The sequence below is a fragment of the Dromiciops gliroides genome, chromosome 3 (assembly GCF_019393635.1).
Source record: "Dromiciops gliroides isolate mDroGli1 chromosome 3, mDroGli1.pri, whole genome shotgun sequence".
In the NCBI taxonomy this organism is placed as follows: Eukaryota; Metazoa; Chordata; class Mammalia; order Microbiotheria; family Microbiotheriidae; genus Dromiciops; species Dromiciops gliroides.
Window position 1 is genome coordinate 511,337,906 of NC_057863.1, and position 14,247 is coordinate 511,352,152.

General features: G+C 37.4%; 1 protein-coding gene across 6 annotated transcripts in view; it reads left to right on the forward strand.

Annotated features, from left to right (window-relative positions):
* The first annotated feature begins 348 nt into the window (after positions 1–348).
* Positions 349–14,247, forward strand: part of CEP295 (centrosomal protein 295) — a 74,221-nt gene continuing 60,322 nt past the window's right edge. For all 6 annotated transcript variants that reach the window (XM_043994159.1, XM_043994161.1, XM_043994162.1 and 3 more), the window contains exons 1-6: positions 349–677; positions 2,473–2,606; positions 5,584–5,784; positions 8,636–8,760; positions 9,455–9,548; positions 9,910–9,954. In XM_043994159.1, the coding sequence (XP_043850094.1) occupies positions 2,499–2,606; positions 5,584–5,784; positions 8,636–8,760; positions 9,455–9,548; positions 9,910–9,954 (573 nt within the window). In that variant the 5' untranslated portion in view covers positions 349–677; positions 2,473–2,498. The remainder of the gene's footprint in view (positions 678–2,472; positions 2,607–5,583; positions 5,785–8,635; positions 8,761–9,454; positions 9,549–9,909; positions 9,955–14,247) is intronic.

Below are 14,247 nucleotides of genomic sequence, written 5' to 3' on the forward strand. Positions count from 1 at the left end.
GGAGGTGCGCTAGAGAGGCAACTCTTTCCAGGTGAAACGGTCTCTTCTGCGCCTGCGCCGCCGGCTGCACCCAAACTCGTGGGACCTCTCAGAGACTGAGTGGAATTGCCCCTGCCCGGGTGAGTTCCCGCGCTTCCCTCCCGCCATTGGCTGGCGTTTTGAAACCTCGAAGTAACGTTGGCGCTCTTGGATGACGTAAAAACGGCTACTGGGAGGGGGAGGTGGAGGCGTCTGTGGCGCGGCGGCGCTCTAAGGCTCGGCTCTGCTCGGCCTGGTTCCAACCCGGGCCGCTACAGCAGACAAGCGCCCCGGCTCGCCGATTTACCCCCCCACCCCCCCCCCCCCCCCCCCGGTAAATGACTTAGCAGGTGCCGGAACCTCCAGCGCGGGCCCTGAGCTGGGCGTGAGGCGCGGCCGGGCCTGCGCAGCACGAGTCCCGGCGGCTACCTGGGCCGCTGAGCGTTCTGTTCGCTTCCTGGTGCGCGGGCTCCGGAGGGCAGCGGAGCCGAAGCCGGGGAGCCACGCTGCTCGGCCCGGCAGCCCCCGGCCCGTTTGGACCGCGGGGCACAGTCAGAGCCTAAAGAGACCTCTGAGCTCGTCTGGGCCAAGCCCGTTACTTTGCAGATGAAGAAACTGAGGCCCATAGAGGGGATCTGACTCAGTCGGTTTCACCCGAAGTAAGTAGCGAAGCCTGGACTAGAAAGTCCCTCTGTGTACCTTCTGGATGCATTTCTCACCTCCTCCCCCCCAACGGTAAAAAAGTTGTTTTAATCGTCTTTTCTTCTGGTGCAGATTGCACCAGGAATTGCTCTCGCTTTTATGTCTTTATCTATTGGTTAATTTTTCTTATCTCTCCTTTGCCAGAATAATAATAGAGCTACGGCACATGTCATACCGTGTCACTCGAGTGCCCTGTTGCCTTTACGATAAAATACTAATTCCTTAGCCTGGCATTTAAGACCCTTCACAATCTAATCTCTCCCTCCCCCCACCCCCCGGTCTTTTTCAGACTTACCTTGTTTGTCGAAGAAAAAATTATAAAATAGGTATTGAGATGGATATTGAAGCGTGGGTAGGATGCAGCTAGAATAGTGGGGAAGGAATTCTAGGCAAGGAGTAGGGTACACATGCCTTTGTAGCCGGAAGTAGATTAGGAATAAAACTGTCCCTTTGCGATCATATTATAGCAAAGATGAGATAATGGTCACAAAGGAAAGGAAGTAGCAATGTCACAAATAAGTAGAAAGCAAACTTATCCTGTCTGGCAAATAGCAATGTTAATTCCCTGTTGTAATACTATAGTGATAGATTTCAATTTATTCAGTCATTTCCCAATCTTCGGGCATAAAGATTGTTTCTAGTAGAATGTAAACATACTAAGGGCCAAGACTGTGTTACTTTGATATTTGTAGCCTCTGCACTGTGCCTGGCACATAGGAGGAGTTTAGTGAACACTTGGTTCATTTACTTGTGGTTCTTCACTGTTATAAATAAGGCATTTGTGATTTTTTTTTTAATGCTTCATTCCCTTCTGACCCTGCCCACTTTTCAGTAATATCCTTAAGACATAGAGTAATAATAGTGGGGAAAGCAGTGGACTTGGAAGACTCAGGTTTCCATCCCACCCCTTATACAAACCATTTAACCTTTTCGACCCTTCATTTCCTCATGGGTGAAATGGGGATAATAGATAACACCTTTTTTTTTTTTTTTTAGTGAGGCAATTGGGGTTAAGTGACTTGCCCAGGGTCACACAGCTAGTAAGTGTTAAATGTCTGAGGTCGGATTTGAACTCAGGTACTCCTGACTCCAGGGCCGGTGCTCTATCCACTGCGCCACCTAGCTGCCCCAATAGATAACACTTTATTGTGAGGGAAGTGGTTTTTAAACTCTTAATTAAATAACTCACTGAGAAAAGTATAAAATTAATTTTAAAATTTTTATTATATATTATTGAATTGCTCTACAAAAAGATTGTACCAATTAAAAGTTCCGCCTACAATATAATAGAGTGCATTTTTTCCTACAGCCCCACCAAAACAGAATTTCTTCATTTTGATTGTTTGCCACATGGAGGGTTAGGATATCTCATTTATTTCAAATGTCTACTGATCATTTTCATTAATTGGCAGGGTTGGGGGGTTTTCGTATAAAAGTAGTGAAATATTTTAATGTGTTGTTTTCTAAATTTAAAACGTTCCCCAGCTGGGGCAGCTAGATGGCGCAGTGGTTAAAGCACCGGCCCTGAATTCAGGAGAACCTGAGTTCAAATCCGGCCTCAGACACTTGACACTTACTAGCTGTGTGACCCTGGGCAAGTCACTTAACCCCCATTGCCTGAAAAACAAAAAAACAAAAAACAAAAACGTTCCCCAGCTGTGTAAGAGCACTGGTTAAAAACTATATGAAGTTACTTTTTGTGTTTGTCTCTTAATAGAAGGGGTTTTTTTGGTTGTTTGTTGTTCAATACAGGACCTATATGCTCAAACTATAAGAAAATGAAGAGAAAGGTAACAAGAGTTGGAAACTTTAGATTTAGTCCCAATGAAGAAGCCTTGCTTTTGAAGGAAGAATATGAAAGACGCCGAAAACAAAGATTACTACAGGTATGAGGCATTCTACATTTTAACCTAATTCACATTTTTAAAAATTCAAATGGTTCTTTAAGATAAAATAAAGATAATGTGACATACATAGATATTTATAACTTATAAAAATAACAGTAATAGCCTGGTTTGGTGATGACCCATACCTGTAATCCTGCTACTAGGGAGGCTGATGATGTGAATCTCTTGAGTTTTGGAGTTATGGTATCCTCACTAAATCTGAGCGCCATTATGGTAAGCCCAGCCAGAGTGCAGGGAGTGGGGGATGAACAGGGGAAGAGTGCTTCAGCCACCCTGAGAAAGAAAGGAATCACAATTTTTTAAAGTATTTGCTATTGCAAGCTATTCTTAACTACTTTAAAAACTTAGGCCGACAAAGGTAAGTGTCTTGCCCAGGATACGCTGCTGGTAAGTTTTCTGAGGCTGAATTTGAACTCAGATCTTTCTGACTCCAGCCCCAGTGCTCTAACTATAGCACCACCTAGCTGTTCCTTAAGGAGGAGTGGTGATCAGATGTGGGATCATACTTTGCTAGTAGTCGTCTCTCTGTATTAATAATGAAGAGACTGTCTCAAAAAAAACCATAATAATAATATTAGTGTGTTGGTGGGCTTGTTATTTTGGTGCAGTTTCTTAAAATTTGGTGGGTTTGACTCTGGTATTCATAATTCTTTCTCAACTACTTATCTTTTTCATTTATTCTTTCCCACCACCACCAGTACTGAACACTTTTTTTTTTTTTTAAAGAAAAAAAAAAGCCCTTGGGGCAGCTAGGTGGTGCAGTGGATAGAGCACAGGACCTGAGTTCAAATCTGGCCTCAGACACTTGACATATACTAGCTGTGTGACCCTGGGCAAGTCACTTAACCCCAATTGCCTCACCAAAAAAATAAATAAATAGAATTTTAAGAAAAATAAAGCCCTTAAAACAGACACATAGTTTGACAAAACAATTTCTATACACATTTTGAACATTTATCATGTCTTAAAATGTGTAACTCTGTATTTTAAATTTATCTCCTCTCTGGCAAGAGGAAAGTAGTGGTTTTTTTCCCCCCAATCTTAATAGTTATTATTTTTCCAGTTAAATGCAAAGATAGTTTAGTGTGTTTTCTTTACTCTTTTAGACTCATGGCCTCTCTCTCTCTCTCTCACACACACACACACACACTCACACTCACACAGCAGAGTCCTAAAGTCTTTCAAAGTTGTTATCTCTCTATAATATTATTATCATTTTGTAGATTGTTCTAGTGTTGTTCACTCTGCATCAATTCATAGAGATCTTTCTAGTTTCCTTTGAAGCTTTCCATTTCATCATTTCTTATGGCACAATAATAATATATTATATTCATGTGTAAGTTACTTTAGCCCTTAGTTTCCAGTTTTTCACTACTGCAAAAAAGAGCTGCTACAAATATTTTTGTAAGTAAAGATCCGTTTCCACTCTCTTTGATTTCTTTCTGGTATAAACCTGATAGTATTACAGCTGGATCATAGTGTATATACAGTTTAATGGCTTTTGGGGGCATAGTTCAAATTGCTTTCCAGAATAGCTAGACTAGTTCATAGTTCCACCAAAAGTGCTCTGGTGTACTTGTTTTCCCTTAGGCCCTCCGCTAATGGGTGTGGGATGGAGCCTCAAAGTTGCTTTAGTATTCATTTCTCCATTAGTGATTTAGAGCACTTTTTATTTTTTTAAGAAATGTTTTCATTGGTGTTTTTATTTTTAAATCGCCATAATCTCCCCCAGTATTTCTTCCCTTTCCCCTCTAAAGAGCTGTCACAAATAACAAATAATATTTTTTAAAGACTAAAAGAAAGAAAAAATATCAGTATACCTGATTTAATACATAAAAAATGTCTGAAAATGTGTGTGATATACCACAGTAATTGACCTTGTATCTCTGCAAAAGGGTAGTGTGAATTGTCTTCTTGTATCTTTTCTTTGGAGTCATGCTTATTCTTTGTAATTCTGTAGCGTTCACCTTTATATTGGTGGTAGTGGTTCTTTCCATTTATCATAGTTGTATATATTGTGTTCTTGGTTCTTATTACTTTACATCAAGTTCAAGGAGATCTTCCCATGCTTCTCTGTATTTATCGTATTCATCATTTCTTATAATATAACAATATTCCATTCATTCACATATCACAATTAGTTTAGCCATTCCCCAGTTGATAGGTTATCCACTTTCTTTTTCAATTTTTTGCTATTACAAAAAAGTTCTGTTACAAATATTTGGTGTATAAGAAGACCAACTTTTTATCAGTTACCTTTTAGGAGTATATAAACCTGTTAGAGAAATCTGAGTCAAAGGGTAAGGACATTTTAGGCACTATATTTGCATATTTCCAAATTGCTTTCATTTAAACCAAGCAAGAAAACTTAGATTAGATGTAAGAACAACTTAGTGGAAGAATTATTAGGCAGATTGTTAAAAAATGTTTAATGGGGCAGCTAGGTGGTACAGTGGATAGAACACTGGCCCTGGATTCAGGAGAACCTGAGTTCAAATCCGACCTCAGACACTTGATACTTACTAGCTGTGTGACCCTGGGCAAGTCACTTAACCCCAATTGCCTCACTCCCCCCAAAAAATGTTTGTAGAAGACACTTTCCTAGGGTTCTTGGGTATTGTTTTGCAAGGAGATAAACTCTAAGCTTTTCTTTAAAACTTTTATATTTCCTCAGATTTGTTTGACCATGCCTGCCACTATTTTACCTATCAGGATAAGAGAGTGACAATGGCAGTTTTCTGGTGGGAATTCCCACCTCTTTCCTTAACCTAAATTTTTCCTATTTTGAATTCTTTTTTTCCATGGCTGTGAATTTTCTTTAAATGTTTGGGTATTGTACTGCATTTTGGATAGCTAGTATAATAAATTTCTTAAAGAGAATTCATTTCTGATGATTTGGGCCAAAATGTTCTATTGTCTTTTACCCTAACCTAATTAATACTTGATTCTTTCTTAGGTTAGAGAACAGGAGAGATGCATCGCTTTGCAGATAAGACAGGAAGTAAAACAGAGGAGAGATCAGCACCTCCATCATTTAGCAGAAGAGTTGAAGACAGAATGGCAAAAGGCACAAGAACAGAAAATCAAAGAACTGGAAAAACTGTATGTAGCAAGCTTACGATCCGTGGGAGAGGCTCATCGTGGTGCCAAGGAAAATGTGAGTAAACATTTTACCTGTCAGATATTCATGAAAGACAAACTGAATGATTGAGCTTTTTAATGCTACAGTAATATTCTAAAAAACAGTGTAGGGAATTTAAATTATATACTTTCAGTAATCATATGTCTTAGACACATTCGGGTATGACAAATTAAAATTCTCATTATTAAAGCATAAAAGTGTTATGGATAGAAGTATTTAGTGAGATAGTATACCAACTGTCTTTCAGGAACTGTGCATGTATTGGTGACTTCTCACCAAAACCAACCTTTGAACCTATCCCCTTCTGTCTTCTTCAGCAGATTGCCCGTTCTGTCATCCTCTCTCGAATTGTCAGCCTCTCCTTATCTTACTGGTTCCTTCCCTACTGCCTGCAAACACCCCCAAGTCTCCCTGATGCTTAAAAAACCTTCACTACATCCTGCCATCCCTTCAAGCTGTTGTCCAGTGCCTTTTGTCTCTTTTCGTGGCCAGACTCCTAGAAAGAAGTTCCTTTTCTTGTCTTTAATTTCTTCTCAACCCTCTGCTATCTGCCTTGACTGTTAACTGAAACTGTTCTCTGCAGAATGACCAATGATCTCTTAATTGCCATGCCTATTCTCAATTCTTAACTTTCACAAACCTTCAACTGTTATATGACGTTATTGATCATTCTTTCCTCTATAATCTCTCTGGGTTTTCTTGATGCTATTCTTTCTCCATCTCCTCCTATCTGCTTGACAGCATCTCTGTCTCCCTTGTTGGTCTGTCATACCATACCTCATTTATGTGTGTGCCCCAAGGCCCTATCCTGGACACTACTTTCTCTGTACTCTCTCACTTGTGTTTTGTTTGGTTTTTTTATCATCTCCCACAAGGTTAATCATAACCTCTGTATATATGACACCCAAATCTGTAAGGCTAGACTGTCTTTCTCTCCTGAAATCTACTTGTTTGACATTTCATACTGTTTGTCCTGTTGGCATCTCAAAACAATGTTGTATTTAAAACAAAATTCATTTTCTATTCCCCTAAACCCATCTCTTTTCTAAGTTTCTTTGTTACTGTTGAGAGTACCACCATCCTTCCAGTCACCCAGTTTCACAGTCCTTATACCACTTCACTACACATAGCCACTCAGTTGCCAAATCTTGTTTCTACCTCCATATAAATCACCTTTTCTCTATACTGCCAAAACCATAATTCAGACCTTCATCATCTTTCACCTGGACTACTGCATTGGCCTCCTATGGGAATTCATGTCACATATGTCTCCCCATTCCGTTCCACTCTCTCACAACTGCTGAAGTTATTTTCCTAAAGCATAAGACTGACCATGTGATTTTCCAACTCAGTCAACTTCAGTGCATCCCTGTTGCCTTTAGGATCAAATATAAATGTCTCTGTTTGGGTTTTTTTTTTTTTTTAGCCCTTCACCACCTGGTTCCAACCTTCTTAGGAAGTTACTTTCTGTCCTGTAGTCTCTGTTTCATACATAGCACTTCATTCCCCATCTCTTTGCCTTTGCCCTGGATATCTCCCCCACCTGGAATGTACTCTCTTTACCTTTGTCTTCTACAATCGCTTTTTCCCTTCAGTATTCAGCTAAAGCACTAATTGCCTTGTATTTGATTTTTATATCTTTATGTAGCTGTCTTCCCTATTTCATTTGTCTGTACCCACAGCACCTAGCACAATCCCTGGTACATAGTAGGCACTAAATAAATATTTTTTATTGTTTCTTGCTTGAAAGGGTTTAAATAATGTGAAATCAATCTCTTATTCATCCAGGATGACTAAGGAAATTGAAGTTCATTTAGTTGATTTTTTTTTATACTACTGCTTAGAATGTCACATTCATTAAATGGGCATTTTTCTATATTTTTTATTACAGTTTTTTAGGTAGTACATAGTTAACTATTAGCAATTGGTTGTTTTGACTTATCGGTCAAATAAATATTGTTATTCACCTCCAAAGAAAGAAATTATATTGATTGAACACAGCCTAAAGCATGTTATTTTTCACTTTATTTCTTTCATTTTTTTCTTTTATTTGAGTTTTCTTACACAAAATGACTAATATGGTAATGTTTTGCATAACTGCATATATATATAACCAGTATCTGAATGCTTACCACCTCAGGGAGGGGGAGGGAGAGAAGGAAGAATAGAATTTGGAACTCAAATTTTTAAATAAAAATGTTTATTAAACTTTTTTTTAAAGAAGAAAAGAAAAGAAATGTCCTAACAACATTTTAAAAGCCTTTTGCTGGCCCCCATATATCTATGATGACTCAAAATCTTACTACTTTAATCTTTCACTAAGCAGGCATGACAACAGTCATGTGTGCTTGAATTTAACTCAAAAAGAATATATTGAAAACATGAAGAGATATGCTTTACCCGTTATTTTAATATGTTGTCTTCAAGAATGTACAAATTTGTATGAGCCTTATTTACTTGAACCTTCATTTGACTTCATATCAGAACTGTTTCTTTGTAGATTATGATGAGAAAATAACGTTTTGTGGGCCTCACAAGTCATAAAGAACAGGCAAATTGATTATAAAGGAGAGTTCTAAAAATAATAATAATAAAATTTTAAAAAACAAAGAATAAAGGAGAGTTCTTTGTTAATCATTAGATAGAAAGGAGAGATTTTTAAAGGGTATGAATGTTAAGTAATTTTTAAGGTTAGTATAGTAGTGGTTTTTATTACTCTGCATATCATTACCATTATCTTCACTTTAATGCTTTATGAAATGAGAAATTTTTTTAAAATTTGTTTCAAGGAATACATGTTTCCATTGGTCATGTTTTAATGTATACTTTTGTTATAATATTTTAAATTGACTTAAATTAATTTTAGGATCCTGGTTTAGACAATTTGATAAAGCAAAGAGAGGAAAGGCAACAAAGAGCAGAGGAAAGAGGGCAGGAAGCGTTAAAAAAAGTGAAAAATGAAAAAGAAAAACTATTAAAACAAAAATCATGGTAAGTAGCATTTTTAATGTCCTGTATTTTTTGTAGAAGAAAAAATGACGATGTTTTTAATTGTGACTCAAGTTAACACAAGATTAAGTGTTGTATGTATAAATATTAAAAGGTGACTACAGAAAAAGAAACCACCCAATATCATTTATTTTTAACTTTTTTCCATTAACAAGCACTTATCTTCCCTTCTCATCTCCCTTCCTCCCCAATAGAAAAAGAAAGATAAAATCCTTGTGACAAATAAGCACAAATTGCTACATTAGCCATATCCAAAAATGTGTGCCTTGTTCTGCATCCTGCAGAGCTGTTATCTATCATCATCATCATTATTTTATTATACTTGCCCAGGTCACACAGTTAGTAAGTGTCAAGTGGCTGAGGCCGGATTTGAACTCAGGTCCTCCTGAATCCGGGGCCGGTGCTTTATCCACTGAGCCACCTAGCTGCCTTTATGGTATTATTATTGCAAAATTTTTCTCTGGTTATGCTCACTTCACTCTGTATAGTTTGTTTTCCCAGGTTTCACTAAACTGTAAGTTATAAACAGGTTGATAATTTGCATCAGAAGAGGGAATTTCCTCATTGGAAGTTCCTTACACTGATGAAATCTCTGGTCCCAGAACCAAAGTGGTCAGTGGAGGGGTGCAGGTCAGGAAGTTATTTGAACCTTCATTTATGGCCTGTCGTTTTTAAGGTACATAGAAACTCGTAAGAAAGCACTACTTGAGGAAAAAGAGAGAGCTGCAAAAATTGCAAGTCTGCCACCTCCTCCTCCAAATCCTTTTGAGGTGAGTAATGTGATTTTGAGATGGTTGAAAAACAAACAAAAAACTAAACCATCGTGGTTGCATTTTTCTCATGCAATTTATAGCTTGCTAATCTATTAATTAGAAGAATCATACTCCCTAATCATACTGGATAACACAGCGTTGATGTTCTGTATGTGTGTGTGCATTAGATATATGGGCACATTAGTTGAAGGTTATTAATGAATCACCATATATGATAACTTAGTAAGTAGTTTTAAGAATTATTTGTTATGATGGAATAGAAAATAAAATGGTTAGATATGTTTTATTACTTTTGTGATCATGTAGTAAAGTTTTGGTACCTTTCAAAGACTTTATTGCTGGATTTTTCTATTTATAGGCAGTCCTTACACTTAAGACATGCTACCTTCCTGGAAAAGGCACAGTAAGTCAAAATTACGTAATTATTTTATTTTTCCCTACAGTGGTGGTATGGGGATCATATTCCTCACAGAAGACTTGGTGCCTAGCATTTTTTAGAAATAACAAACACCATGTTTAATAAACAAAAAAGACATATAGTATATGTATGTAAATCAGTTAAATGATGCAGTACAGTAACCATTTACTTAGTTATATTTAATTTGATACCATATTTAAGTATAATAATAACTACTTATTTTTATTCTAACAAATTAGAAGATAATGGAACCCCTTTTTCAGAGGCATAGATTTCAGAAGTTTCTTTGGGGAAGTTTTTTGAGAATATTTTTGTTTTTGAGAACATAGTAAATATGTCTGCTGCTTCTTGCTCATTTAGAGTTTTCTGAGTTGGTGTCTTATAAACATTAGTTACTTCATTTTGCAACTTAGTGTTCGATAAGACATAGCTGTCTTCAAAATATGTAAACTAGACCTCATTTGCGATATGTTTTTTAAATTTTGTTTCTTTATAATGGTAGTATCTTAATATCCCCAAATCTCAAGGCATTGACTTAAAAGTTGGTAATAAGTACAGAATTTTCCTCAGTTTACATTCTAATAAGTCTCCATTTCAGCCATAAGCCCTACACTTTGTCCTTAATGTGTCAGTTAAAGTCTTATAAAGCAATGCTCTTTCCTTTATTAGCTGTTTTTAAGCATTAAAATTGCATATAACAAAAAGATGGATCATGATTCTATAAGTAATACAAATTTTGGTTTAAAAACATCAAAATTTATATATACAAATAATTGCTTTTCTTCAAATGATCCCATTGGGAAGCTAAAACTTTTTATTTCTGTGATATTATCATTGTTTAAATTATTTTTTGAAATTTCTTTTTCAGATCGCCTCTAAAGGCCAGATACTCAATAAACACATTCTTTTGCTGTGACGTTTTTTCTTCTTTTGTTTGATTCAGCTTTGTTCTTCATTCTTCTCTGCTCTTTGAGTTCATAGAGTTTTGGTATTGACCAATCTTCAAGAGACACTTTAGATATACTATGAAGCCAGTGGGAGTTTTATATAAAATGGCCTTCTAGAAATAATCTTGTGTTGCAGATGTGGGTATAATTAGATAAATGTTTTGGGAAAAGGAAAGACAAGGCATGTCTATGTAAGTGCCAGCTCTGCCAGGCCTTGTGCTAAATACTTTTTTTTTTTTTAAGTGAGGCAATTGGAGTTAAGTGACTTGCCCAGGGTCACAGAGCTAGTAAGTGTTAAGTGTCTGAGGCTGGATTTGAACTCAGATCCTTCTGAATCCAGGGCCAGTGCTCTATCCTGCGCCACCTAGCTGCCCAAAAAGAGGTAGTTTCTATTATTTATCTCCATTTTTACAGCTAAGGAAACTGAGTCAGAAGTTGTGACCTGCTTGACGTCACATACCTTGTAAACCTCAGATTCAGAATTTGAACTCAGGTCTACCTCACTCCAGGACTAGCTAGCTATCTGCTGTACCACCTACCTACCTCTAAATAAAAATACTAAGCAGGATTACCTTTAATTTTAATCTTCAATTTTTAAAAACTATCTTTTCAGATTCAAAGCAATATGTATATGATCTGGTTCTAATTTTTTAAAGTGTGAGTGTAGGGAAATGTATACATGAAGTATACTTCTATTTAAACAAACTTATAAACTATTAAAAACTTTAATTTTAAATTTAAACTCACTTTGAAAAATAATTGTGCTAATATTACTGTCTGATTTATTTGTGATCTCATTCGTGTAAGATTCTATCAGTAGATCAAAATTTCTCCTTGCCTTTTCAATCTGTAATTCTTATCTATGTCCTTCTGTAAATCTCCCAGATAGAATCGACTCAGTGAATTGGACAAGTCATTTAATTTCTCAGTGTTCTAAGCAGCAGTCTGTAAGACTATAGTTATAGAATAGTTGCTCATTTTTACTTTAGGTCTTTTAATGGTTTGTGCATACTAGTGTAACAGTCATGCCATGTATCTGTTAATCCCTTGCTTTTGATACTGGGCCTGGATTCAGGAAGAGCTGAGTTCAAATTTGGTCTTAAGTACTTACAAGCTTTGTAGCCCTGGACAAGTCGCTTATTTGCCTCAGTTTCCTCATCTGTAAAATGGGGGTGATAATACTGCTCCTCCCCCTACCCCCTGTCCTGCCCCTAGTGTTGTTGTAAAGCACTTGGCATAGTGCCTGGCACATGGAAAGCACTATGTAAATGTTAGCTGTTAGGGTTATTATTTTGGCCCAATTCCTTTTCCAATCTAACAGAGGTTCCTTATGTGTTTTTGTGCCATTTGTGTGTGTGTGTGTGTGTGTCATTGTAATATGCCATTGCCTAGTTACACCTACCATATCTTTTTGTTGCCTTTTGGATCATCTGAAATATTGATTATTCTGAGATGTTGTTTTTATTATTCTCAGCTGTATACAGTAAGCAGAAGAATATTGGTGTTAAAAATGTGGGTTTTGATATCAGGGAGCAGCTTAGGATCATTGAAAATGCAACACAATTTCTTAGGTGCCATCTAACCTATTCACTATTGGAACTAGTTCATTGTGTTTCTGTCCAAATAGATATATACATTGATGGGCTAAAAAGAGTCACCATTCAACTTCATAATATGAGCAATGTGCATTTTATGCATTTTATTTTTTTCCTATATGAATTATTAGGATAATCTCTCTCTCTTTTTTTGGGGGGGGGGGGAGCTGGGCAGTCAGGGTTAAGTGACTTGCCCAGGGTCACACAGCTAGTAAGTGTCAAGTGTCTGAGGCCAGATTTGAACTCAAGTTCTCATGAATCCAGGGCCAGGCCACCTAGCTTGCCCCCAGGATAATCTCTTTTGAGTGGCTATGAATTTTACTGTGAAATTCCTATAGCCCTCTGGACACTGTTCTTTACAAATAGGAGCATCTAACAATTGTTTCATGTGGTAGTGACCATTAACAGCTTAACGTTGGGTAATGATCTATAAAATAAATTCACTGATACAGATCATGGACCATTTTGTAGAGAGAGAAATCCTTTCTTAATATAAATAATTACCCTTTAATTTCTGTTTTGTAAATTCAGTTTTTTGGGTAATACCTGCATTGAACTAATTTTAATTTTTTTAAATGGCAGGGGAGGGGGGGAATTGCTATATCCTATATCCATTTTGTGGATTTTAAGGCTCCCACCCAAAATAAACTCATTTCAGTCATCTTCTAGTCTATTCATTCTCCTGTGCTCCCTGCATTCCTCTCGACAGATCCCCCTGTCTTTTTTTTTTTTTAAGTGAGGCAATTGGGGTTAAGTGACTTGCCCAGGGTCACACAGCTAGTAAGTGTGTGTTAAGTGTCTGAGGCCGGATTTGAACTCAGGTACTCCTGACTCCAGGGCCGGTGCTCTATTCACTGTGTCACCTAGCTGCCCCTCCCCTATGTCTTTAAACCTAGAAACCAAAATTTATTCCATCTATTCATCTTCTCCAAAACCTGGCTGACCCCTAAAAATACCACATCACTTGCAATTCTCCACTGCAGGTTGCTGCTTCTCTTCTTTTACTTGACTCATAGAGCCAGGAGAATAGTAATAATCCTTGTTCACCTTTTTTACTTCTAGACCTTCTCCTTCATCTCTGTGTATTTTTTTTTTTAATATCCTTGCAATCTGATTCTACCATCCTCTCTCCCTAATCCCTATTGTTGATATTTCCTGACCTCCAGTTCATTCTCCCCATTTTTCTCAATGATTTTATGGCTTATTATCTATCTTCTCTATCCTTGCCACCATCCTCATATTGATGAGGTTTTCACTGTCACATTCTGATTTTTCTGTTATGAGATCAATTGAGTAATTTCTTCTGTACCTCTCAGCAATACGGGATGCTTTTCATCCCTTTCTGTGATTCTTACTGTAGGATATCTCATCTGGCATCCCTTTCCTGGAGGCAGCTTGGAACAGTGGGAAGAGTGCCAGCTTTGGAGTCAGAGGACCTGAGTGCACATTCTGGCTTTGTTACCCCTTACCTATGTATGTGATCTTGGATGAGTCATTTACTTTCTGTTGGCCTTCATTTCCTGAGCTATAAAAGGAGGGTGTTGGACTAGATGTCCTCTAAGAATTTTTCCAACTCTGTGTCTGTGATCTGAGAACCTGCGGATTGTCATCTTTATTTCTTGAAGCACAATCAGCTTCTATTTTCTTAGATAGTCCAGTTCCTTCCTCTTGGAGGAAAGCCTCATATTTGTTACTTAGCTTTGAGCGGTCACTGGACTTCTTCCCTTTTTCTTCTG